General features: G+C 38.7%; 2 protein-coding genes across 12 annotated transcripts; both read left to right on the forward strand.

Moving 5' to 3' along the window:
* LOC120766603 (serine/threonine-protein kinase D3) lies at positions 1-27,634 on the forward strand. 11 transcript variants are annotated; one of them, XM_040092211.1, is made up of 11 exons: positions 1-442; positions 9,857-10,455; positions 18,711-19,367; positions 22,685-22,829; positions 22,919-23,056; positions 23,120-23,301; positions 23,856-24,939; positions 25,007-25,215; positions 25,554-25,899; positions 25,962-26,144; positions 26,212-27,634. In XM_040092211.1, the coding sequence occupies exons 3-11, from the start codon at positions 19,242-19,244 to the stop codon at positions 26,403-26,405; spliced, it is 2,607 nt and encodes an 868-aa protein (XP_039948145.1). In that variant the 5' UTR covers positions 1-442; positions 9,857-10,455; positions 18,711-19,241; the 3' UTR covers positions 26,406-27,634. The 11 variants fall into 11 exon arrangements, with proteins under 11 accessions (XP_039948145.1, XP_039948153.1, XP_039948177.1 ...); XM_040092219.1 differs by having other exon boundaries at positions 9,882-10,455; XM_040092243.1 differs by having other exon boundaries at positions 9,891-10,455.
* On the forward strand, positions 15,110-15,919 carry LOC120766665. The gene has a single exon (XM_040092302.1). It carries the CDS (start codon positions 15,179-15,181, stop codon positions 15,785-15,787), a length of 609 nt encoding a protein of 202 aa, XP_039948236.1. The 5' UTR covers positions 15,110-15,178; the 3' UTR covers positions 15,788-15,919.
* Positions 27,635-27,897: the final 263 nt, after the last annotated feature.

Below are 27,897 nucleotides of genomic sequence, written 5' to 3' on the forward strand. Positions count from 1 at the left end.
TGAGCCAGCCAGCTGGGTTGGCGGCTAGCGCGTTCTACGAACACACGGAAAATACATACAAACGCTTCTATCGTTCTTATGTGTGTACGTGTGTGTCTACTATAGCGAAGTCGAATTGAATTTGGACTTGAGATTGAATCGAATTCGTGAATTCAGTATTCCGGCGAACGAATAAACGTGCGAACGTGTACGCCGCGACGAATTTGGCGAAAATCGCAAAGTGAACTTGAAGTAGTGACTTCTAAGACGTGTGCTATTTATTATAATTTATTTTATTTTCCGATATCTGATAAGCCCCACTATCGGACATTATGCGGTCGCTGTAATTAAAGTAAACTTCAATTAGACAAGTAAATTATATTAATTAATGCTCGTCGAAGCGAAATAGTATTGTGCCAACAAAAAAATATTATTAAGCAGCGTGTTAATGTACAACAAATTAGTGAGTTATTTACAACAACGCGCAGCTGACGAAGCCAAGTGTCTTGGCAGAGGCATCTTAGAGATGTTTGCGCTGGACAATTACCTAACGACTTGGCGCAATGAAGTGAATTCATTTTCACCTTTTGTGTGCACGTTCTGAGACACATACATATACACATACAGATGTATACACAAACACACACACTCACTTAAATGCTTACATTTCTAAAACTTTGCAGTAAATATTTAAACGCGATGTGCCGTTTATTTACTATTTAATTACCAACACTTCCTACAAATAATGGAATAAATATTCTGTTTGTGGGAGAAAATAGTAAAAAGCCTAGACCAAAACAAAGCAAATCAAACTAATAAAATTTAACTGAAGTGCAGACATAAATCTAAACAAATAAACAGAAGCAGCTAAATGGTCCGTTGTGGAAAGACCACGACCCTGCAGTAAGTGGCCTAATTGCCCAATCTTCATCTAGCGAAAAAGTTGCGAAAGCGCCAAAAATCGAAATATTATTTTTTTAAGACTCTTAATCAGCCTTTAAAACATATGCATAAATATGTTTATATTTTTTGAAAACTTTTAATACATATTTATTTCATTTTCAAATAGATTTTAATTGAAAACCTACCAAAACTTTTAACTTTTTTCTGGTGAATTGTGTTTTATTCCCTGAACAGGGTATATTAAATTTGTCACGAACACCCAGCAGGAAACATTGGAGATTCTATAAACAATATATAAAGGGTGATCCGTTTCGAGGAAACTTCAAATTTAACAGGAATTGATTATTATTATACATTCTTTGGCATTTATTATCAGATGTTGGCCGCGGCTACTACTCAGATGGTCCACCAGTTGAAGCCAATTTCCAAAGACTCGTTAATGTTTTGCTCCATGGCCTGTATCGAAGCGGGATCATCCGCATACACTTAAGACTTTACATATACCCTCAGGAAAAAGTCTAACGGTGTGATATCACTCAATCTTGGCAGCCAATCCACCGGCCCAAAACGTGATGTTATCTGCTAACAGAAGTGTTCTCTCAATAAATCCAGTTGGGAAATGGCGCTACCTTGTTGCAACCAAGTGTCGCCGAGATCGTGACCTTCAATTTCAGTCATTAAATAGTCGGTTATCATGGCGAGATAACGGTCGACATAGACGGTTACAGTCTCACCGGCATAATTTTTGAAGAAAAATGGTCCGTTGATTTCACCGTCCCACAAACCACACAAAACCGTTCTTTTTCTGAATGAAATGGCAGCTCTTGAATCTCTTCAGGTTGCTCTGCGTCCTAAATGGGACAATTTTGCTTGTATACGTACCCATTGAGCCAGAAATGGGCCTATTCACTAAGCAAAATTTGACACGAAAACTTCTTGCGCAAGCTGTATTTTGTAGGCTTTCAATTTAAGATCTCGACGTAAAATGCGCCAAGTCGTTCCATACGTCAGTTCGAGTTGCTGCGAACGGCGCCGACCCTCCACGGTCTTCGTGTACACTCTCAGCTACGGCTGTTCTATTTTCAACAGCGCGTGCTGGATGTGGTATATTCGGTCGAATAATATCCAATAATGAATGCTGGGTCTCAAGATGGGTGATGGTGTTGCGAATAGTATGCTCAGTGGGTCGATTATGTTGACCATAAGTTGAGCGGAGCCTCGCAAAGCGTTCTTTACAGACATGAATCGTCATAAAGTTGAACGATTTGTAAACTTTGTTCAGGCGTAAATCTTTCCATGCTGAACAAAAAATAACATAACAGCTTCACACGACTTTTGCTTGATCTGTCAAAAATAGGCCATTCAAAAAATTTCCTCTACTTAGATCACCCATTATAAATGATCAACATGAGAAGCTAAGTGGATTTAGCCATGCCCGTCTGTATGTCTGCTTATAAGCAAACTAGTCTCTCAGGGTTTGAGCAAACCTTTTCTCTCCAAGTTGCTTATTTTTCGTTACACTTTTTTTATTTGTAAAGGGAGAGACTACATTTTTTTTAACTTTGGTCAGTTTGTACCGCAGGCTTAAGCCACAGTGACCACAAAAATTTCCTGCAAGGTCCATATATTCTATACCTACACATATGTATGTATTTGCAGAGCTAGACAAATACAATTGCGTGACTAGAACGCACACTTGTGTCTCTACACGCTCTACAAGTGAATAAAGTCTGGCAGCCAGTATTCTGCTTAATTACATATAAACTTTATTTTGTATGCAAATAAGTTCATGTGAATATGCATATGCTTGCGAATGAAAACATATAACCATAAGTCGTTGTAACGGATTAGTGAGTTAAAACGCCACATTTGCCTTTGGGAAGATAGAAAAAGCTTAGACAGCAATTGGGCGGCGCTACATATGGTCTTTTGGGAACCACGCTTCCTAGAACTGTGGATAACAGCAAGGGGTTTTTATTATTTTTCGGCTTTCTGGGATAAATTTCCATGGTAATGTTAAGGCTCCAATGTAAAACTAATGAAATACTTTATGCTAATGCGTCAAAAGCGTGAACGCTATGAAAAATATTGCACCTTTTTTGATAAATGGATATTCTATACAGGGATATATTCAAAAGTAAGCGAATAGCTCTACTGGACGCGCTCCAACCCACAATTGATGGATTACCATGCCTTCAGCCGCTTCAAGAGGTCTGACCCCTGATAGCAGTGAATAATAAAATAGCGCAAACTAATTTAATATTAATAAATAATATAGTCAATAAACTGCGTTTGCTGCGTCTAATTTGAAAGCCCCACTAGCGCCACGCTGATATGAGCTGCGCCGCGCCACACGCAGTCTTCCATATGTAAATTACGCAAAATTGTACGCGGCGAATATACGCGCACCAAATACGATGGATTTTGGAATATTATCAGATGTAGTTATGTGTACATGTTTAAGTGTGTGCATGTACATATAAACGTATGTATGCAAATGTGCTGATTGTGTATGGAAGTGTTTGCGCGTGTGTTTTGCACGACGATTGGAATGTACATGTTTGTGGGGACTTTGCTAAGCCGTGAACCGCTCCGCTAAGTGCACAAACACACTCGCACACAGTGTAGATATGTATGCAGGGAATGCGCATCATCCATTAATCTATCTGCTTATTTGTAAATGATTTTCAGATTATCAGCGTGTGAGCGGACTGTCTAACTAAGCGAGCGTACAACTGTGTGCGGCACAGTGGGCTCGACCCGTTCTAATTGTTTGATGGACTTTTGGTGAAACTCAGCTCAGCCACATCCGACAGAATCTTTTATGAATTATTTTAATATTGAGTATTTCACAGAGAATAAGGAGTACTTTGAAGTGCGCGAACTGAGAGAATCCGCTAAAGATATTGGAATTGAAAGTTAGCGCAAATTTTGAAAGCGAATAAATTCTAAACAGCAACCCTGCCCACAATTGTCATTAAAAGCACGTCATTCCTTTATTACTTCAAGCGACTTCTGCTCATTTATACGCAATACTTGGACTTACACATACAGATGAGTCAACATATCTATATTATTTACATATATGAACATACATACATACATATACATATATCTATTTCATTTATTTACTGAAAATTTTTATGAGAGTGTACAAAGCACCGAATGGCACTAATGGCAACTATAACAACAAAAAGCAGCTTAACAGCAAATGTGAAAGCATTAAACTAATCGCAAAAATAACAAACACACAAACACAGCCAAAAGCAATAAAAGCGATCCATACATACATACATACATATGTATATGTGAGTGTTTGTGTATGAAGACGACTAAAGTGAATAGATTCGAATAAAAAAGCGAATCGCTGGCGATAACAACAAGTAAGCAGATATGACAATAGAAAGAACTGCAGCAACAACAGCAACAATAACAATCGATAACGCTGCTAAAAACCAAAGCAAATAGATAAGTGCAAACAAACGGCCACATGTATGTATGTATTTGCGTGTGTGTGTGTGTGTGTGCAAATTTTGTCACTTCACGGACCGGCATGGCGTATACTTAATGTAAAGCTTCCTGATCGAACGGTGGCACGCAGCAGCGCCTGCGAATGTGAGTGCGTCAATAAAAATGCGAGCGTGAGTGCAAACAAAACAAATTACTATAAGAGAAGTGCATGCAAACAGAAGCAGCGTGTGACACATAGCGTTACGGCGCAAAGTAATGATCCAAACGTAAAGACAGTAAAGTGGAAATAAGAGCATAAGTGAAGCGAAACAAGGCACCTACAAACCAAATATACATATGTATGTGTATGTGTGTCCGTATGTGTGTCTAACCACGCGCAATGCCAACGGCTGACATTCCTTTCAGCACTCGCTCTGTTCGAAGGTCTCGCCGCAGTGCGCTTAGCGTGGGGTAGTGGGGCAGCTTTCTACTAAGACGCTTCTGCTTTTTTACGTAGGTTCAACTAATGACCTCGTTCGATGTCACCGTCGCTATTGTCGCTTTTGTTGTGCTGCGCATTTAATATGCAAGGAGCAATCGTGTGAAATAACGCTGCAAATGGCTCAAATATTTTAGAATTAAGTTTCACAACAAGGATAAGAAGAATACGGTTCAATTGAGTTATGTTGCCAGTGGGAACGTACGTGCCGTGTATTCTGCTTTCAGCATTTTAGCGAGAAGTAATTCTATTCCAAAGATGTCAAGCGTTTTGAGAATGGTGGGAAATATGGAGTTCGATCTCCGAGGCCGAGGGCACTAAATGAACTTACACTAAAATTTAATGAATTGAGACACATTACAGCAGGTGTTGCCAGTTCTTCCTAGCCGAAGTAAGGTTACTTAATCTAAGATCTTTTATTATGATCTTCATCTGGTTCGATTAGACAAATTGTTTGGCAATTGTTGTTGTTGTTGTTGTAGCGGCAGAAATCTGCCGAGTTGACAGTCCTCGGTCCAATAAAAATCCGGGTCCATTCCGGTTACGTAGACCCGACTGTCGTGACAGCTGTCTCCCATAGTGGTATATTCTGAACAATATGTTCCCTAATTGTTGCGTTGTCTTGAACAATAATCTATGATATATCTTATAAAGATATTTAGTCAAATGAAAAAAATCCATACAATTACTTTATTTTGATACAGCAGTTTCTAAGGCAGCTATATTTCATAGTGCTCTGACGAATATGACTAAACAAACTGATATATTCGTGTTAAACGCCCGTTCCATTACGTTTCTAAATACTTCTCCGCTTAACTGCCTCACTGTGCAAATAAAATAAAGTAGAAATATCTACTGTCTACCTGATACCTAAATCTAACAGCACTTTCATACGCTATATAATATCACACCGACGCCTACTGTCGTTTAATCTGCAGCAAATCCTTAGCTTACTATTGACCTTTGCCAATCGCAGCACTCTCCACATAAAACTATTTACAGCTACTCGCATGTGTACACTCTTACAAACTATTTCCAACGCAGGCTCCCTGAACTTTTTTCCTACATCACGTACATACAGTAAGTTTTCAATTCAACTATTCTCGTCGCATCAGAACAGGGTCACCTATAAATAGCTGCTCCCACTATAGCCTTAACTAAAATTTATTTATATATAAACATTTTATTTATTGACATGAACGCACATATATTAGCTCTTAGAAGAAATAAATCTATTATTTCCATGACTCTGTCCTCTCACGCCAATGGCGAACTTGATTCCAAGAAATGCAATTTGCATCAGAGTTATAATTTCTGCTAATATTCCTCATTTTTCATGAATCCATCTAATGAAATGTTATGTACCGCTATAAGCACTAAGAGCTCTGTCAGGATTAGAAAGGATCTCTCCTAGCCATTCGATACCGACGCGGTTTCAGACAAGTTGACGTCTTATCGCACGACTTCTTCAATCAGAACAGAATATAGAGCCAACGAAATCATCGCATTCGCGACTTCGCTCCAATGTCACTGTTGACAGAGTCCCTTGTGATTTACGTGAGTACCTGCCTGCGAAGGCCTAACCTCACGGTTCTTTCTAGAAGCGCATAGATCAATACAATGGAGAACCAAAGTATGAATGCATTCTGCTCTTATACTTTGGTTCCAATTGGTTCGGGTGGATAGAGACACCCTAGCCGCTTTGATCGGGTACGAGGCCGACCTAAACCCTCTTCCGTACTCTGGGTCCGCAAACCGCCGCAATGCGACTCCACATAGGACAAAATGCCCTGCCTGCATTTAGGTTTAAACCACAGCCACCACGAATCTCCACAAAGGGCCAAGCCCAATGAGCAAATTGGAGTAAACTCATAGGGCTTAACTGCTCCCCGTGGTACCAGGTTATAGTCCCTGGTGAGACTTTGTAGCTTTCGCTACTGCCAGTTGAGCCCCTGAGAACTCAAATGACTGGTGACATTTCTCTCGGAACAAAATGTCAATGTCATTGCATACCAGGAATAAAAAATACAGTGCACAATAAACATTTTTTACGATGAGTATTATTGCACTATATATGACATGGACTATGCTGACATTTCAAGACAAGCCCACAATAACAGACACAGTGCATGTGGACTTAAGTCGCCTCTTACGACAGGCATGCCTTACCACGGGTATATTTTACAGGTCCCTCATCATTTCCTTCCCTGATGTATGATACGTAGTTATCACAATGACATCTGATTAGTCAGGGTTAGAAGTTTTTCGAGAGAATTATTTATGGTGATTCGTGCATATGAAACGACGACTACCGCAGTCATTGGAACGATGAGTTGTACGAGATATGAGGTGACATTGTCATAGTTCAGCATATCAAGAGATTATGAGTACGCTAGTTAGGTCGTGTTGTCCTGATAATTGAGAATACTCTAGCTTTAAAAATATTCGAGAGTACCCGAAGGTATTGAAGGTCTTGGACCTGGCTGCACTTGGTATCGTCAATTGGCGCCAAAAGCACCAAATTAATTTTTTCTTCATTTACTTTTTTTGCTTTGAGTTTCATTAGCTTTTTTTAAGCCTATTTGGCAAATTCACCATATTTGGGCCAGATCTTTCTAGTTGTATTCTTTTCAAATTTTTCCAATGAAGGAAAGAAGTGTTATTCTTAACAAAATGAAATTTACTGTAGCTTAACCCTAATATTACATATCGCTCCAACACCCTACCTCCTTCAAGCTCAAGACATAATCCGCAGCTTATTTTAAATCGCAATTTCTCTGTTGATTGCGATAATGAGCTCTCCTCCTTCTCTTACCCTTTCGATTTGTGTTATGTCCACAATGAAGAAATATTACAATTGTTCCTTAATGATACTTTTAGTGCGAGACAACATTGTATTTGTAATAGCTTAATGAATACTGCAAAGCTATTAAATCAGTAGTTTATCGATAAAATTAATTCTCAATATTTGCATGCAAAACTGCAAACTCTTTTGTATTCAGAACGTGATTGAAATTTATTTTTATATCGGACAATTTATGCCGTTATTTGTTCCAATCATGCCTTCAATGGTTTTCAGCGAACAATTGCATTCACCACTTGCCTCGTCGAAGCCAACGGCAGAAGACTTCACAAGCAAGTAAACAATTTGTTGTCGGTTTTGTAGCCCAGCAGGAGGCAAATGGCTTGGGTCTTTATATTTTAGTAAAATGCATTTGTTGTCTCATTCAATCACAAACAACAGCATGCGAAGACAACATTTTCAAACTTAGCGCCAAGTTTTCAATTTGCGACGTTGGCAACACTGCTCATGCCGCCGTTTATAGCTTGCAACTATGGCGCAACTAACTGAGTTAGCAGAAGAGCACTGTGGCAGTAGCCAAGAGCGGAAGAGAGTTGAAAACCCCAACAACACACACACATACATACATTCATAAGTAAATATGTATATGTTCATAGTGTGTGAGTGTGCGTACGGCGCGCCAGCCGACCGGTAGACCAGGCAACAAAGTTATGTGAAACCGACAGAATTGCGGTTTAATTTACATCTAACAACGACTTAGCAAATGCTTAAGTTCTGCTGCACACTCGCTTGCCTACGAGCGTACGCAAGCTGAGCATGAAAGCGAGTTAACGGCGGTAATGAATGCAATGCCAAACGAAAGCCACAAGTAGCAAATGCTTGAAGGAATTTTTGTTGGCGTCATTGCAACTCACCCGTTTCGCTTCCCTACCAAACTGGTACAAAGAATATACTCAAATGCATACATATTTATTTGCATATATGTATGTATGTGCAGCGTAAGTGTAGATGGGCGCCTCTGCCGTATTGAATACATATGTATGAACTTTCGTTGGTTTTACATGAGAATATGGCAAGTGTACATACACACACCCCCTCTTTTTATTTACTAACAATTAACGGATGTAAGAGACTCCGTCGCGAAAGGTGGCAACACAAAGTTTTTATTGCTAAGTTCTATCTTATATGTATATATATTTAAACTCGCTAAATTAAGCGCTTTAATCTGGTGAGTGAAGCGCTAGTTTTAGTTGCGCTGAAACTTGCCTAGCATATTTTGTCCAATGATTTAAGCTTCAAGCAGAATTCTAGAAATATATAATTGAATACAAATTTCCTTTCATTTTAAATATAAGAATAGCCGCAGTGCTCAAAATCCAATCTCGGACTCCGATAACTCAATGACTAAATTTATCCTATTCTTATTTCATTTTCCTTCCCTTCACCAACTATTTAGCTAAAGTTTTCCTGAATGTTAGACCAATCTGATCTTAAAATTTCAAAATCTTATACATAACAGTAGGCAAGATCACATGCGGACACTACAATAAATACAATATATTGTATGATTTCAGTGTCTCGCTTTCAGCTTCTGCTGCTTTGCGCTCACATTTTGCTTCCACACTAACTAGTTGTCTTCGATACTTTATATTATTATTTTCTTTTATTTTTTTATTTTGCGGTAAAACGAGTTTTCAAGCTGTGAGTTTGCGTCTCGCTATTTGTTTTGCTTTCTTAACTCGCCTTGGCCGGTTCTCTCATGTGCATACATCAGCCACATCGGCTTACCAATCTAAGCGCGTATTGGTGTTGACTGCTGGCGCAAACTTCTGGCCAAGCAGCCAGGCGCTCGTCATACATTCGTACGTCGTGAACTGAGCTGAGCGGTCGCTTTTGTACTTAACTTGGCTTAACACTGCTTCTATTGCCCGTCGTTGCTTATTCTGCGCTTGGGAGTTGAGGCATTTAATATTTCATAGCACATGCCTGGCAGTTATTAAATTTCTTTCATTAAAGCGCTGCTTTTGCTAGAAACATAAAAGTTCTGCTGAAAATTCGGAGTGAAAAATAAAGTGAAAACCTCGAAGAGCGAGAAAGTTGTGAAAATAACTGTGCATTAAAGCGTTTGCACACATACTTGCACAAGCCATCAAATACACACGTACATATTCATATATACATATGTATGTATGTATGTATATAGATTTTTGTGTCGCCTGTAGAAAGTGTTTGTGTGAGCATTCTCAGCCATTGCAGTGTTTGAATGCACTTGTAGACGCCACGGCCAGCTACCAACGGCACTTACCGCAGCCAACGCCAGGAATATAATGTAAATATTTACATCGGGCTAATAAAAAGTGCTTTAACGGTAGTTTTAATGAGCCAAGTGAACAGTACAACAAAAAAGAGAAACAAAGCTTAAAATAGCAAAGAAAAAGTGAAACAAAAATTAAAAAAAAAAATAAAAACCACTAAAAGGCCAAGAGCAACAGAATTATTAAAAAAGTACCGTTAGTTATAGCCATTCTGCCACGTGCAGATCGTTCTATATAGCCATTGGCCGTAAAACAAAAACTGAGTGCAACTAAGTGATGCTAAGCATAAGTAAATGAGAGCAATAACAACAAAAACACCAACAATTCCAAACAACAGTTAGAATCGGCGATAACAGCATCAGTAATGGTGGTAACAAGCGCATTATCGCTATAGAACCAGCTTACTGTGGCCAAAATAACAACAACAGCGACCACAAAAACAACAACACTCATCCATCTGAAAGACCATCCATCGTTTAATGACTGCAACACAAAAACAATTGCACGTAAGTAATGAGCAATTACCAGTAGAATCAGCTAGCTTGTCTGCTGACCAAACCTCTACTCCTCCAATCCCCTGTACTCGTAAAAACTTGTGCTGGTTGCCATTGCCAATATATTTAAATCGATTCGGGTAACAGCAATTGTTATTGTCTCATGCTAAGCGTTTTATTGGCGCTCAGAATCTGTCGTTAAAATTGTAAGTGCTGAAAAGTGTTGTGAGGTTAGATATGAATCTTAAAACATACCCGGCAGGACAGGGTTAGATAAAATACAAGCAGTCTTTTGAAGTGCCAACGTCTATAGTTTTGTTGTAAATTAAATCTCCTAATTCGACAAATAAAACTTTTTATATTTATTTTTTAATACATTGGTGTATTCGAACAATACAATCAGATGCCTTTGTCACTCGCTCTAGGCAATTGTGAGGTTAAGACGGTCGTATACATATCTACGTGCTCAAATTGCAGGCATATTTTTCACCTTTACTTACAAAAAACTTGTTTTTCTTTACTGCCATAGACAACGCCCACGCGGTAATAGCCGAGTCAACAACAGCGCGCCAGTCGTTCTTCTTTCTCGCTGTTTGGCGCCAATTGTATATTCCATGTGTAGCCAGGTCCTTCTCCAGCAGGTCTTTCCAACGGAGTAGAGGTCCTGAAGAACTTTCATCCATTCGGCCGACACGACCTAACCACTATAGCCGCTGTCTTTTAATTCGCTGAACTATGTCAATTTCGTCGCATGTCTCGAACTGCTCATTGTTCCATCGACTGCGATATTCGCCATTGCCAATGCGCAAAGGACAATAAATCTTCCGCACAACCTTTCTCTCGAAAACCCGTAACGCCGGATCATCAGATGTAGTCATCGTCTATGCCTCTGCACCACATAGCAGGTTGGCGATGATGAGTGACTTGTAGAGTTTGATATTTGTTCGTCGAGAGTGGACTGTACTTCTCATTTGCCTACTCAGACCGATATAGCACCTGTTGGCAAGACTTATTCTACGTTGGATTTCGAGACTGGCGTTGTTTTGGTGTTAATAGACACAATTATCTACATATGACTTCGAAGTTATGACGTGGGAGACAAGTCACGAGTGGGACGACTGTTTGTTTGATGACAGGAGATATTTCGTCTTTCCCTCGTTCACTATCAGACCCATTTGCTTCGCTTCCATCTCCAGTTTGGGGAAAACAGAACTAACGGCGCGGATGTTGAGGCCATTGTTATCAATATCATCGGCATACGCCAGCAGCTGTTATGTTGCTCCAATTATTATCTACAGCAGCAGATTGAAGAAGTCGCACCATAGAGAGTCGCCTTGTCGCTTACTGTCTTGCTTCCTTATAAATAAAATATACATAGTGTTGACATTGGCTCGAAGCACTACCTAAGAAGAATATTCAGAAAGAACCTAAGAAGAAGGAAAATATTTGTTGGCCGTAGAGTTTGGTTCTACTTGTTCTTACGCATCCTTTTCCCCTTTATTCTGTGTCTAGGCATAGAATGATTATTGATATATGGTATTATATAATTTTGCTTAGTAAAAATCGACTTCATCTCGTCCTATTGGGATATAAGTGAATATAATATATATTTTTATGAGAGTATATAATTTATTTTTTTTCTTTTGTCCTGCTCAATTTTATGGCGCAAAACTCGCCATCTATAACATCATCCAACTTATAGTATATGTAAAATTCTTTACTCCAACTTTATTGTATTTGTATTATATACTACTTTTTTATAAATTTTGGCTTCAACTTCTCTTCTTTTCGCTCAACTTTTCGCTATTTATGTGCGAATTTTTCACAGTTCATGAGTTGGCTGACATTTTTTGCGTTCCACATTAAGTCACCAGACGCCAAAAGTGGACACCAGAATGCGAATGAGAAGCGTCGCAGACACGGAGAAACATTGTACGCAACACTAGAAGGTATTTTAATTGCTGCTTCTGTCAACATTGCGTCCTTTTGCAGCGCTAGCAACTTGTTCCATACATAAGTATAAGTATGTGTGAGTGGTCTGAAACCTTTCGCATGTCGTATAACTCTTGCCCTTACGAGTAGCAGCCGATCAGCTCGTGCGCTTTATATCCGCAAACGGAAAACCACAGCTCTGCTTTGCGGCTGGAAAGCTGTGATTCAATTGAAAACTGAGCCCCGCACTTACACTCAAGCACTGTCTGTGTAATTACAAGCACAGCGCGTCTCGTTGCTCTGGTTTCACCTTTCAAGAGCAGTCACCGCCAGCAGCCGCAAGAGAAACAGCAACAGCAACAATCTCGCATTATCCATCGATACACCTACTTAAAAATTTAGAAAGCTGTTTGTGATAATTTTTTTGGTTTACTTACATTTGGTTTGCTCTTTGTAGGTTCTTCTCAGTGCGGCTGCTCGACTCTTCAACCGCCCGTTTCATGGTCTAGCGCACTGTCCGCTTAGCAATTTTATGTTTTTTTTCTTTGTACTTTTCCAGTTAAATTACTTTTGTGTGGTATGCTGTTAACTGCCTTATTTAGGGCATTCTTTTGTGCGTTGACTTTGGTGCCGTGAACGACATTGCCTTTTCATTTTGGTTTGAGAGTTTCAAAGTTTGAACGCGGGTCACAAGTGCTCTGAAGCCAAGGTCGATTTAGTGGTTAAATGGCACTTGCTGGTGATACCATACACTTTTATGGAGAGGAGCTTAATGAAGAGTAGTTTCGCGGATACAAATAACACTTTACAATGGAGATGTATGTATATAAGGCTTTTCAGAAAAATAATTAAAGAAATTCGGATAGACTTGAAGAGCTTTGCTGAAGTTCTCTTTTTAAAAGCCAAAAACAATTCTGAAAAGAGGAACGAAGAGGTTCAGATCACCTTCCACCACCCAATGAAAAGATGACCAACGGTCGAAAAACAAATCAAAAGTTGACAAACTGTCGGCGTTTTAGAACAAGTTTACTTTACAAAATCTTTGGTCGTTTTTATTTCGACTGTTAGATCATTTTGTGGAGAACTATAATAAGAATATTCAAACAATAGGTTTGTTACGAAGGCATGAATCTCAAGAACTATTTGAGATAGCGATTTAAGAATTAGAAATGGTTTTCTCAATATCTGGTTAGCAACCATTTGTCAGTTAAGTCTGGAAAATTTTACCGAAAAAAGGGTTAGCGTCTAACCAGAACATGAAATGACAGCTGTCAGTTATAAAGTAAGCATAGATGGATCTCAGATGAGGATTACTTTCTCGCACATTTATTATACTTATTTGAATATAAACAAATTACATCTCAAAAAGGGATAATAACATTTAAATTTCCGAACATAAAATAAATATTCAAAAACTACGTAGCAGGAAGCTGTTACGGCAAATAACACAAATCGACACGGTCTCTATGTCCTCATCACCCTCTCGGCTAAGAAAATCGGTTTGAGCAGCAAAAATAGTCCTCGTCTGAACATGCACATACAATGCTCATGACGGATCAACAATTTTGCGAGTTCACAATGCTAATTTTGTCAACTATTTACCTTAAGCGTTCACAATAATCAAACTATCTGTAGGTAAGCTAACCACAACTTTGTCAAAAGGGTTATGTCATGTAAAGCTACCAGCGGTTAAGGGTAATAGTAACCAGACATTGAAAAATCCGCCCTTAGTATATTTTATTTAAAGAAAATATGAAAAAACAGTTATATTTTTAATTTCACACTTGGTATGACCTTTAATACCACTATATGGCATCTACTTCAAATACAGAACGAAGCATTTTCCCGTCAGATTTCAAAAGATATTTGGAAAATGTAAGTTTTTCTCTCCTTTTTCAATATTATTATTTTCATTATTAGTGCTAAACACTATATTTTCTATAAACTTTAAAATTTTACAATGTTTAGTATGTATTGTGTGAATGCTTAAGAAATATGGGAATTTCCCGTAGCGCCATGCTAGAAGGAAATTGTTACCTTAACACTGCAGTTACACGATCTAGAACTTGCTTTCAACACAAACTACTAGTCAAAATTGATTTAAATTGACAGCCTTAACCAATAATAGTTTCATGATATCGTCGTCATGGAAGCAGTTAAAATTTGGAAAATTTTGCACGAAATTAATAATGTAATAGAATGATATATTTACATTTGGATATCAATGCATGAATACAAAGAAATATTAAAATTCTCCACAAATGCATGTCCTCTTTGAAACTACTTATGTGATCAGCTGTTTTAACTTCATCGTCAACTCGCTATACGACTTAAATGGAACAATTGATATCAGGACGGGCAAGTTTTTGCCATTCCTCTTCACACACTTTTCTCAAAATTCTAAAAACTTCATATATTCGAGTGAAGAATGCTAATTTTGTATCCTTATTCGTCATGCTTGCTTATTACATTCCAAAAATTCAATTCAAATATTTTCAAAATAATAAAAGGACTGTAACGAAGAGAATACACAGCGGCCATGAGCAGTTTTTTTCTTTGCTAGTCGGCAGTTCGCTATCAAAGTGAGAATTGCCGCAACCAAAGTATTTACATATGAACGAGTACTTAACTCAAAGAGACTTGCATTCAGTGGATATGGCAACACTGTAATCATACAGTGACAACGAAAGTATTATGTTTGACAGTTCTACATTTCAATTTCAAAGTATTTGTTTTTTGTTTAAGTCCTGTGGAGAGCTGTTGATACATAACTTTATAAATATTTACAGAAGTAAAAGTTGAAATGATAAGAAAATCTCTCACGGAAAATGATGCAAGGCCAAATGACAGAAGCATGGAGTTGTCTGCATCCGAAATAAATACTTCCCGCCTTCAGTGTTCTCAATCCTCAGTGTCAAGTGAAAGTGATCTGTCATTCTCATTATCAATTGAGCGAGATTTAGATGCACTTCTAATCGATGACGAACTTCCAGCATTTGAAATCAGGCTTATATCACCGCTTGGCCGTACCCCTTCACCGATAGACACCAACGCAGAAGATTTACAAACACCAACGCGTCTTCCGCAGGTAGATGATGATTCTACACCTAATGCCTGCCAAAATACGGATTTTGTTGCTCTCCACGAAATCAACGCATTGATAAGTCCACCAGCTGATAATGAAGAAAGAAGAGAAAGCCTAAGCCGTTGTAATAGCCTCGAGACAATATTTGAAGGTGTATTCCTAAATACCCCTCCTAAGAACGCAAGCAATATACGCAGAACTAATTCAATGCGGAGTAATATTATCGAAAAGAATTTTATTAGTAGAATGAACACTGACAAAGAAAACCAAATACCAAATGTCATTGATTCAAATAGTTCATCCAGGAACAACTACCAGCCCAAATAATATATTCCCGACGCTAATGTAAAGTAATGTCCGAATTATTTTAATGTTTTAATAAAATGCTTCCTAAATTAAAGATAGTAAGTTATACCGCTAATTAAAATAAATGTAACTCCAATATCATTTGTAAAAATAAATAAATACAATAGATTTATTATTTAAATACTACATATTTTTAATTTTAAATGTCGACGTAAGGGTAAACATGATTGCAGATTGCATTCTTCTTGTTGTGCCTTACTTTTTCTAAATTTCACATAATTGTGAAATAATTCGTTAATTATTCTAAAACCAAACCTTGGTTTAGAACATTTTGCCATTTATAAATACTGAAATACAAAATTACATAAAACAAGAAAGAACGTTAAGTTCGGTTGCACCGAAGCTATAATACCCTTCATAAATATAAAAGAGACCAAAGTGAAGATATCAAATGAAAAGCTTTCCACACAAGGACTTGATTTTGATCGTCCCTGTTCTTGCTGTTGTAATGGTTAACTAATCCCTGTTCGGGTGTAAGGTTCGGGTTGGTTGTCATCGAAGCCATCTAACAGTGGGCCCAGGAAACATGCTCTTTTAACGCGATCGCACCATTGAGAGAGGAGTGTTTGAGGAGTGGGGTTTGCCGGGCATGCAAAGAGGAGGAGAGGTTCTAGATAAGTAAAGATTTAACCGCCTACAGTATCCAGAATGAAGTTGCGTAAAGGTCACTCTAGATTCTCGTGCCAACTCAAGCTCTACGGCTGCTGGTTTGACTCCAAGTACGCCATTCACTGAGAGGGAGTCGGAATGAAACACCTAAAATTTAAGGGTCACTCGCAGTCGGAATTTTAACGTCACCGACCATATTATTAAGATACAATCTGTACTATTTCGTTCATTTCGTGAATATGGTTGCTGTGGATTTAGTGGGGGAGAATGTCAAGCTCCTTGCAGAGATGAAGCGAGAAAGATCGGAGAGAAAGTCGTTTACTTTCGAACTCGTGCCATCGGGACTAGTTTACATATGTACTATGTACATACATGCAAACAATCGGATTAAAAAATGTTTATTTTTATTCATACGCACTTTTGTGTTTCTTATACCGTCACTCAGTTTGTTTCTAGTAAATTTTTATCATTCCTTAGAAGATGTCTGCGAAGCACACAACTAACTTGTATACATACATAAGTATGTATACTTGTGGTTTTGCAGCATATGTATGTATGTTTATATATTTATAACTAGTTCTGTGGTTAAAGAAGCCATGCTCGCCTGGGAGCCGTCTGAGGTTTATAGATCAAAAATTGAAATATTCCCAGCCGTTGAAAGAGATACTGACAATTTTCTAAAAAGTAATTACATACATATGTATGTATCTACATATATGAAAATTAATGTGTTATACGTAGATACTTTATACATATGTACATACATACTTATATACATAAGTCGAGCATCAATAAAAATAAATGTACATTCATTGTTTGCGTATGTATGTACATATGTATGTGTATGAGTAGCACATTGGTATTCAATTTGTATACCGGCTACAAGTGACTTAGTCATCAAGCCGGAGATTGGAATTTACCTGTTTTATTCGTTTGACGGAATTTTTAAATAGCAACGAGAGTATGGCAAGAGAATGTGATCAATAAACGCTAGCTTAAAGCTACTTAAATACATACATATGTATGTTCATACACATATCCATGTATATGATGAAATTTGCCAAATCAACTTGCCCGCATCAAAAGCGTTATAACGAGCTAAATTGAAAATTTTTATAAATTGTTTATTAGCTTCGGTTATTCAATAGGCAAAATGGATTAAATTGAAAATAAATTAAATTAAATTATACTACTTGATAGAATTAAATTAAAGATATTTCGTTGGACAAAGCAGAGGGATTTTAATTACATATAGAGATCATGTAAAAATATTTTTATTTTACTAAAAGATACACTAAACTACACCGCTGAAATACTTACAGATATGGACTGGGATCCACATATTTGGTATCTGGGTTCTTGAAAAGTTATAGTTCGATTTCGACAATTTTTGGCCGTAAGATGAAACATCTTGAGGGTTCTATTTGTGCAAAGCTTTATTCGGATACATTGAATGTTTCTTGATGAAGGATCAGATGGAATTTCAATCTGATTTCGCCCACCCATGAACTCATCCTTAGTTTTTTGCCAAGGAACACATGTAGAAAGTTTCATTCTTCTTCTTTGTTGACGTTGACACAGCTTACGCGGTTTTAGCCGAGTTTGCTTCAGCGCGCCAGTCGTTTTTCCTTTTCGCTGTTTAATATCAATTGAAGATTCCAAGTGTATTTAAGTCCTTCACCACCTGGTCTTTCCGATGGAGTGGGGGTCTTCCACTGCCTCCCCCGGCGGGTACTACTTGGAAGCAGAGCTGGAGTTTTTTCATCCATTCGGACGTCATGACCTAGCCAGGGTAGCCGCTGTCTCTTAATTTCCTGGACTATGTCAACGTCATCGCATATCTCGAACAGTTCAACGTAACATCGAATGCGGTATTCGCCGTTACCAATGTGCAAAGGATCATTAATCTTTCGCTGAAATTTTCTCTCGAAAACTCGTAACGCCGACTCATCAGATGTTATCATCGTCCATTCCTCTGAACCAAATAGCAGATAAGTGCCTTGTAGAGTTTGGTTGGTCGGGAGAGGAGTTTACTTCTCAAGTGCCTAAAGATAACATCCTACAAATATAAGACATATAGTACATGTATACAGAGAATAATAGCTTCATAATGTGTATCAGGATACTGAGCAAGAAAAATAATTCCATAACTCATTATATTCATAACCATAAATACTCATATACATACATATGTATGTATACAGCAACATCCCACCTCCCTACACCATTTAACTGCGTAACTAATATGAAAATACGTTTATTTCTTTTCTTTTAGGGAAATTCATAAATCAAGCGAAGTAAATATTTGGAAAGCAACAGTAAACAACAGCAAAATATATAAGCAGCACTACGCAACCTAACTTCAGAGAAGTGGAGCCGCCGCCAAAGCATTATCTGTCAACAGACAACGACCAGTCCAGACCAGTACAGTTATATATTTGGGTCATTCATTGAAACAAGCCGTCCACTTAACCACTTAAAGCGGTCATACTGAACGGTTATACACCCAAAAAGACTTGCTACGCAACAGGCCCACCCCCAGAAGAAAAATCATTTACATACACACCGACACAAGTACAAAGGAACGCAGAACAGGGAAAGTACATTTACCAGTCGAGCCAAAGCATCAGGCTAATCTCAGTTTCTACATTATTGTTGTGCCACAGGAAAAGTGTTCACAGTTGCACTGGCGCACTACAGACAACACTTCAATAGCACCAACAACCACAACAACGCCCCCAATTTCGTTGCCGGCGGTAGTGGTTTTGGTGTCGGTGCTGGGGCGGGCGCTGGAGTGCCCGTTATTATGGAAGGCCCCGAGGTGACTTTCCTCTTTCAATTTGGCAGTTTGCGCGATGCTGTCTCTGTGGCCGCCAGCAGTTTGACGCTGAAGTCGCTTAAGGACTTAGCATGTGAATTTATCAATACAAAGGTGAGTTCGTTTCGCTGGCGTTAGCCCAAGCGGCCGTGGGCTATACGTAGCATGTAATTTGTGTCGAGTTAAAATTTGCATAAAGTTTACGATCTGACTTGTCTCAAAAACCACACCTTCGGGTTAAATTGCTACTTCCACTTCCCCTTCCACACACATATGTTTGTGTGTTTGTGTGAGAATGTTGAGGAGATGTGCGTGGCGGCCAACTGAGGTCCTTATAGTTTTGTTGATAGATTATTAATATCTGTGGTAATGTTCTAATTAAACTCATTAGGTTATTGCTGAATGCTATGAGCGCAGATGAGGATAAGCCCTATCTTATCTTCTTAATGTACACGTGTGCATGTATACATTTTTAATTTTCACACTTCTCATACTCCATTATTTGCCATTTTACCTCCTTACATGTCTCAAAGTCATCATTTGCGCTTGAAAAGATGATGAAACAGCGTTTGACAAAGCATTTAATTTTCGACGAGCTCAGTTGCAGCATAAATATTTCATAGCTTCGTATATAAAGTTTATGGGTGGCAAATAAATTTCGCAACACGAGTGTTCATCTCCCCATGCTGGCGCTACATTTATGTACTGCCATAAATCGAACACGTAGGAACATAAAATATTTACAGAAATATTTTGTGCGTACTGTGTGTATGTACTCGTATATTCCCTGTGACCTATAAATCACAAGCCCTAAGACCTTAAATGCAATATTTTCACAAGTAATTTTGGATTCGAAAATTACTTAGATCCCTCAGCTCAGCTTTTACATATCTCGGACTTCGTATGAAAGGAAAAATGTTACGCTCTTAAATTTGCCTGCAAAAGAGAATTAAAAAAAATATTAAGCACTTTTTCGTAAATATCTCCTCTTCTAAGACACGATTGATAATCCTTTTATATCGTTGATTTTCCACAGAACTCGTATAAAAGGATAAATCAATGAGAAAGATGCGCCACGAAAATTAGTCACGTCTAAAATAAAATCGATCTCTAGACAAACTCTCTTTGAGTAACATGAATGATACAATGTGACATAAGGTCTCCAGTTAAACAAACAACTTATTGATATTTAGATAATAAACCCGGATTTTGAAATATACTTCTATTTAAGGAGAATACTATCTTATATTATATACCTACTATAGATCACAGTAAAATCTCAATAGGAAAATAGCTGTCCCATGCACGACCGTCTTTCCTTCGTCACACTCCAAGCAGGCCGACCAGCCCTTTTGGACGTCGCCCTCTAGTTTGACCGTCTTACCGCGAGTGTCACGTGCCCTCCGCACATTAATTGCTACGCACTAATTTTATTACAGCATATTTGCCGGACGTCAACGAACATTTCGCCACCACTGACTTTCGCAATACGCAGCTGACCTTTCCACAATGTACTTATTTAATTCGATTTGCTACACATTCAATTATTTATAATGGGATATGGTGCTCGGTTTTTATTCAACACATGCGTACAAACATAAATACTTGAGTCTGACATACATATACATAATTTATGGTATATACATATGTACGTATATAGAAGTCTGCTATCAAAAATAGCGCTGCATGTTGGGACGTGTTTGTAGGAGTAGCATTCGCTTTTAATATTAATTTCGATTCGGATAAAAGTGGAATGTGGTCTGAATATTGCATATCATCAAAGTAATATCATAATTAGAACTGACATGGGATTTTTGTGGCAATGTCACATGCTGATGGACTCGCAATATTGTTGCACTTATCCAAATGGGCAGGCTTATTTATTTACGCGTGAGTTCCAGTGGAAAATTATTATAAACGATAAATGGACAGGGGTTAAATGCACCCATTTTGTTAGGTAGCATTGCGTAGGACCCTTATTAATAATGCGTTATGATAATTAAAGGCTGATAATGTAGTCACTGGGCTCCGTAATACTCTCAATTTGTTAACGGTATTCATACTTACTTATATGCTGTATTAATTATTTAGTAAGTGCATCGCATTGCAAATTATAAAACACCCTTAATTTTACCTACATACATATGTTCTTAGAAGTGACAACGGACGAATTACCTGTATGATTTCTTTTTTTAACTGATTAAGTAATAGGAATATGGCTCCGGTTTGTCGGCCTTTACGCGATGAAAATACATTAGTGTTCAGTAAAATAAACCATTTGGTTGGATTCTCATATAAAATTAGTCCGACTCTGTCAATATATTAGAATTATGACTGTGAATATTATTAGAATTATACAGCCTGTGCTCCTTCACTTCTCATATGACCGCAGTTATTGCCAAAGTACAGAGCCGCAACAAAATCCTCAAGTCGCTAGCCGGCAGCGCATGGGGAAAAGAAAAGAAACGCTGTTGGCAACATACAAGACAATCGACCGGCCAGTCTTTAACCTTCACGTTCCAATATACTCGCTTGGATGCAGATATGCCAGAACACTGCAATCCGGACTATAAGGGGAAGCAGTTTCTACTGGGGTGATTTCGTAGAAACCACCTTTGCAGTTGCCTGCTTGAAGCGGAACCGCCTCCTAGCAACTTCAAGAGGTCCTTCCGTAACTACGTAGACGACATAAGACAATATGCCGACCAGACTTAACCATAAACACATTCACCGACTCCCTCACAGTTAATGGCGTACTTGGTGTCAAACCACCACCCATTGCAGACGACGATTTTGAGAATCGAGAGTGACCCTACCGCAGCTCCTTCTGAATACTGTAACAAGTTAAACTCCTACTTATCCAGAATATACCCCGACATACCAAATATGTGTCTAGCATGCAACGATTCCACGCATGATTCTAACCACGTTTTTGCATGCCCAGCTAACCCTACACATCTGACATCCATCTCCCTATGGTCCGACCCTGTCAAAACTGCACGTTTCCTAGGCTTTCCGTTGGATGACCCCGATGACAACTTATCTGAACCTTACCACAAGAATGAGGACTAGATAACCGTTATAACAACAGCATATATACGGAACAGGACGAACCCAAGCTTTGTCAGCATGGCATCAGCCTTAAAACTAGTTGAGAAAGTGTTTTTCTCCATATTTCCGGTGGACTGTAAACTAAATATGTGGTCCCAATGAATGAAATGAAGTTTTTACCGAACTTATCGGTAAAGTGCGGAATATCTCAATGCAATAAATTACTTACGCTACACGTAACATGATTCGGTCCAAAAATTTAGTTTTATCGTTGCATTTCTTCCCAAAATATCGTATATTTGGCTGGGCCGAACTTAAATCTACACAACTTCATTTTACATTTCTCATTCATGATTATTATCATAATTGTTGTTTTTCAGATACCCGACAGTGGTTTGACACATTTACCAGAGCGTGTACTACTCTTCCGTCATGACTACAAAAGTCCAAATGTCCTGCACATTATCAACTCGGCTTCGGAAGTGGTCGACGAGACTTTGGTAGAAATTGTACTGACAGCCAGCCGTAAGTACAGTTATTTGAATAGATTAGAAGTTTCAGCTTTTGCGAAACGAACGATTGATTGTCATGTGTCCTTTTCCCAACTCACATAGCCATTTTGTATCCCACATCGGAAATGCCAACGCTAAAGCCACACACGCTCAATGTACATTCGTACAAGGCGCCAACATTTTGTGATTTCTGCGGAGAAATGTTGTTTGGCTTGGTGCGCCAAGGACTCAAATGTGATGGTGAGCTTATTGTTTTTACAGAAAATACAGAATAACTTTCAATTTATTTCTGCTGCTCAACAGGTTGCGGCCAAAACTACCATAAACGCTGTGTGGTGAAAATACCCAACAATTGCAGTCGCCCGAACGATTCAACCTCGAGACGATCGTCGGCCTTACAGCCGCCACGCAGTCCTTCTGGTGGCTCAACACAATCACTAATCTCCAACGAAGACCAGGCGCGAAGCGATGGCGGCAGCTCACTGGTAAAGCGAATGTCAGATCTGATGAGCGATATAATTAAGAATTAGACTGTTAGCTGAGAGCACTAGTAGAGAACTACAGAAAGCAGTCGAAAGCTTAGTAGAATAACACTTAAAGACTAAACTATTTTAACATTGTAAAATGGTTTCATTTGTAATTTAATATATACTATACACTTAGTTTCTAGTTGGTGTGGGTTAGTTTATAATACGATCGAATACTCTCTCTCATAGCTATGACATATCACGAGAAAGATGAAGATTACGCTACTGCGATCTGGTTTAGAGCATTTACAAAAGATTTATACAAATAATTATTTTATACTTTTTATTATTCAATATTATATAATATAAACAAAGACATTTTATACGAACTTTGCAAAAAATCTCAATAAAGTTATGAACATTCAATTTATTTGTTGCCTTTTGATTTATCGTTTCATTTTTGCAAACGTAAATACTCTACGCCAGATCACTTAGTGAAGCTTAAAAACGCAAGATCTTGTTCTAATCTACTTTCAATTCTTTATTTCCCACCACTTTTGTGATACCTTTAGAGTGTTCCGCATTATCGCAGTCACAGTCGCTCTCCGTCCTCAAGTAGCCGAAATGGCACCCACGGCAGCAATCATTGCCTCGGCGCCAACATTTCCATGTACACACCCACGTTTGCTTACGCCGAAAAAATACGCATACCGCACACCTTCATGGTGCACACTTATGGCATACCGACCGTCTGTCAATACTGCAAGAAACTGCTGAAGGGTCTGTTTAAGCAAGGTCTGCAATGTAAGGATTGTCAATACAATGCGCACAAGAAGTGTTTAGACAAAGTGCCACACGACTGTACCGGAGAGCGACAGTTACAAGCCAACGATTATGCGGACAACACGCCCACACATGGGCATGCAGCGAAAGCGGGTGACAACTTCTTTCGCGAAGAGTTCGATGATAGTGATTTCGAAGACAATCCGTCGCCAAGTGCTAGCGGTGGCTATATGGGTAGCGCGGCTCAAAGGTATGGCACAGCGACTGCTGGAGCAAAATCCGCGCGTTCAGGGGTGCCAAAGACCACAACGAATGCACACAATTCGCCACCGGAACTGGTTAATGGGCTGGTTGGGAGCACGGATGGACGTAGCGCCGGCGAAGGACAGTCAATTGATGGCCAATCGGAGCAATCGAGCTCCTCGTCATCGCCCAGTGCCAATATACCTTTGATGCGTATTGTACAATCTGTGAAGCATACAAAGAAACGTGGCGGCCAAGCCATCAAAGAGGGTTGGCTAGTTCACTATACTAGCTTAGATAAAACAGTGAAACGACACTATTGGCGCTTGGATTCGAAGACGCTAACGCTGACGCTATTCCTCTCGGAACAGGGTAGCAAATATCACAAGGACATACCGCTCTCGGAAATCCAAGGTATAGACACAAATCGTGATTTGCGCGTAGACAACAACTATTGCTTCGAACTTAAGACCGCTACGATCAGCTATTATGTGGGCCAAGATCCATTGGTGGGCATACGTGAAGAGCAAGCGGTAAGACTGCCACCGTCAGACAGCGGAATCGGCTCCGACATTGCCAAGAGCTGGGAGACAATCATCAGACAGGCCTACATGCATGTAACAAATACACGTAAGTCCAACCGCTCAGACAAGAACTTTTATGCATTTACTACAAGGTTTAGTTTGGTTGTCCACAGAATGCTGCGAGTCTGAAGAAAACGTGCAGGATATGGGACAGCTGTATCAAATATTCCCGGATGAAGTGCTTGGTTCGGGTCAATTCGGTGTCGTTTACGGTGGTGTTCACAAAAAAACCAAACGCGAAGTGGCCATTAAAGTGATTGATAAGCTGCGGTTCCCTACCAAGCAGGAAGCACAACTCAAAAATGAAGTTGCCATATTGCAGGTTAGTTACGAAGATTAATACTTCTATTAAGTTTTAAGTAAGCATAGAGTTTGTCTCCATCGAAAGAAGAGTGCGAAAAAGGCCAAGGTTGTGCATAACTGTTCACTTTATTAAATTCTGAGTGCTTAATGGTGTTAAATGATAATCCTGGTCGCTATAAGAATCCGGGTCCGTTCCTTGGACTTGGAGTTTCAACACCTTATCATTCATTTTCGTTAATTCGAAAGTCGATATTTTAAAAAAACCGGCCTCTCTTTTCTGAACGTATTTACGTCTTTTACGTAAATTTAGTCCTTTCTATTAAATATTTGTGAATAATAAGGAATTTGTTTTTGCAGAACATCTCACATTGTGGTGTTGTGAATTTGGAGCGCATGTTCGAGACGCCTGAACGCATATTTGTCGTGATGGAAAAGCTTAAGGGTGATATGTTGGAGATGATTCTTTCGCACGAGCGCGGACGGCTCAGTGAACGAGTGACGAAATTCCTCATTACACAGATACTCATAGCGCTAAAGCACTTGCATAGCAAAAATATTGTGCATTGTGACTTGAAGCCGGAAAATGTCTTGCTCTCCTCCGACGCCGAATTTCCACAAGTCAAACTATGTGATTTCGGTTATGCCCGAATTATTGGGGAGAAATCATTTAGGCGCTCAGTTGTGGGAACACCAGCCTACTTGGGTGAGTAACATATGAGTTATTATCGCCGGTCGTTTTATGTGAGTTTTTCGTTATTTTAACAGCGCCTGAGGTGTTGCGCAACAAGGGATACAACCGCTCACTGGATATGTGGAGTGTTGGTGTTATAATTTATGTCAGCTTGAGCGGCACGTTCCCCTTCAACGAGGAGGAGGATATAAATGATCAGATCCAAAATGCCGCATTCATGTATCCACCAAACCCATGGAAGGAGATCTCCTCTAATGGTATGCAGACAGTGCTCTCTCCAAATATCATGTATATATGTATATTAATACCTTCTTCATCTCTCAGCCATCGATCTCATCAACAACCTGCTGCAGGTTAAGCAGCGGAAGCGCTACACGGTCGACAAAAGTCTACAGCACTATTGGCTGCAAGACAAGCAAACCTATCGCGACTTGCGCAATTTGGAGGGTCAGGTGGGCACACGTTATCTAACGCATGAGGCGGACGACATACGGTGGGCCAGCAGCGGTGACATGTGACCTGTTGATGCAGCGACCGATGATGCTGATACGCAGGAAGCAAACCACGAAGACAAAGTGCAACCAGAAGAGAAACACCAACCGCAATTTTCACAATTATCAGTCGGTGAGCAACAACGGCCACGCCAACGTCAAAAGTCATCCATAGAACAACAACCACAACAACACCAGCACATCGACGCTGATGCTTGTGGCTGCCGCAGTTTACCCAACACGCCAAAGGTGGAAGCTATCGGCGATAAGGCCATCAAATGGATGCGCGGTCATCTGTGTCGGAATGTGAAATGAGATTTATATACAAACACACATACATACACAAACAAACAAAGTAGTTACACAAATTAAAAGTGTATGAATATGAAATCCAATTTGAAAATCCTTAGAAAAAGCCATGAAAACAAAAGAATTTTTAGTGAATATTTATAGAAATTACTAAACTAACTACTTCTCCATATATGTACACGTACATACATAATACGCATATACAAAATTCTCTAAAGTGCCCAATAGGCGAATTTGTTTCTTTACAAATTTATCTATAACTAACAAATGAACAAAATGTCGAATGAACGAATTATGCGAGTATTTACAGGACATATTGCTCTAATTCTGAATTACTAAGTGTGCTAAGCCAATTATATTATTATTTTTACCTCAAGAACTGGACTCTACGTAGCTTGATTATACATAATACCGTTAGTTAGCGGTAAACTTTGATTCTAAAAATATTTGTCTCACTTGGTTTTTACTTTCTTAGATTAAGACACATTTTCGGCAATGGAGCATATGCACTGTAACTGTAAATGTACATTATATATATAGAATTTTCCTCTAAACCGTACCTTTCTCGATTTTCGTATGGAATTGTAATTGACTTTTACTTAATATAGAATAAAAAAGGAAAATAATTAAATTACACTTATAAATAAATAAATACATTTAAATATTAATGGTGACGCCAAATAACGGCAAATAAATTACAAATGCTTACAACAACTGAACCATAGTGCTAAATTTTTTCTCCACAATTCTATACACCAATCCCATAAAGGGTTAGATAATACCAACATAATAGATTAACATAAAAAACATAGACTCTATGCTATATACTCTATGTACAATTATTACGATCGCTAAGATCGGTCTTATGATATAATGTGTTATTAGTATGATGCGCATCTTTATTTTTCGAAATAAATATTGGATATTTGCAATTAAGCAAAATGTAATCGTTTGTCGTTTTTGCAGTAAAATTACTGAGATTCAATAAGTATAATGCTTAGATATTACTTTGCAGACTTGCCTTAAGTTGTTACACGAGTTTACAGGTTTCAAAAAATTTCGGTATTTTTTTTATCTTATAAAAATCTACAACACCTCTAAAAATTGTTCTAAAATTTCAAGTTGATCCGAGTAATAGTTTCGGAGATACAGCCTTGAGAAGTTGTGCGTTCGAGGCTAGCTAGGCAAAGCTAACCGTCTTCAAACTCGT

This window comes from Bactrocera tryoni, chromosome 1, assembly GCF_016617805.1.
Source record: "Bactrocera tryoni isolate S06 chromosome 1, CSIRO_BtryS06_freeze2, whole genome shotgun sequence".
In the NCBI taxonomy this organism is placed as follows: domain Eukaryota; kingdom Metazoa; phylum Arthropoda; class Insecta; order Diptera; family Tephritidae; genus Bactrocera; species Bactrocera tryoni.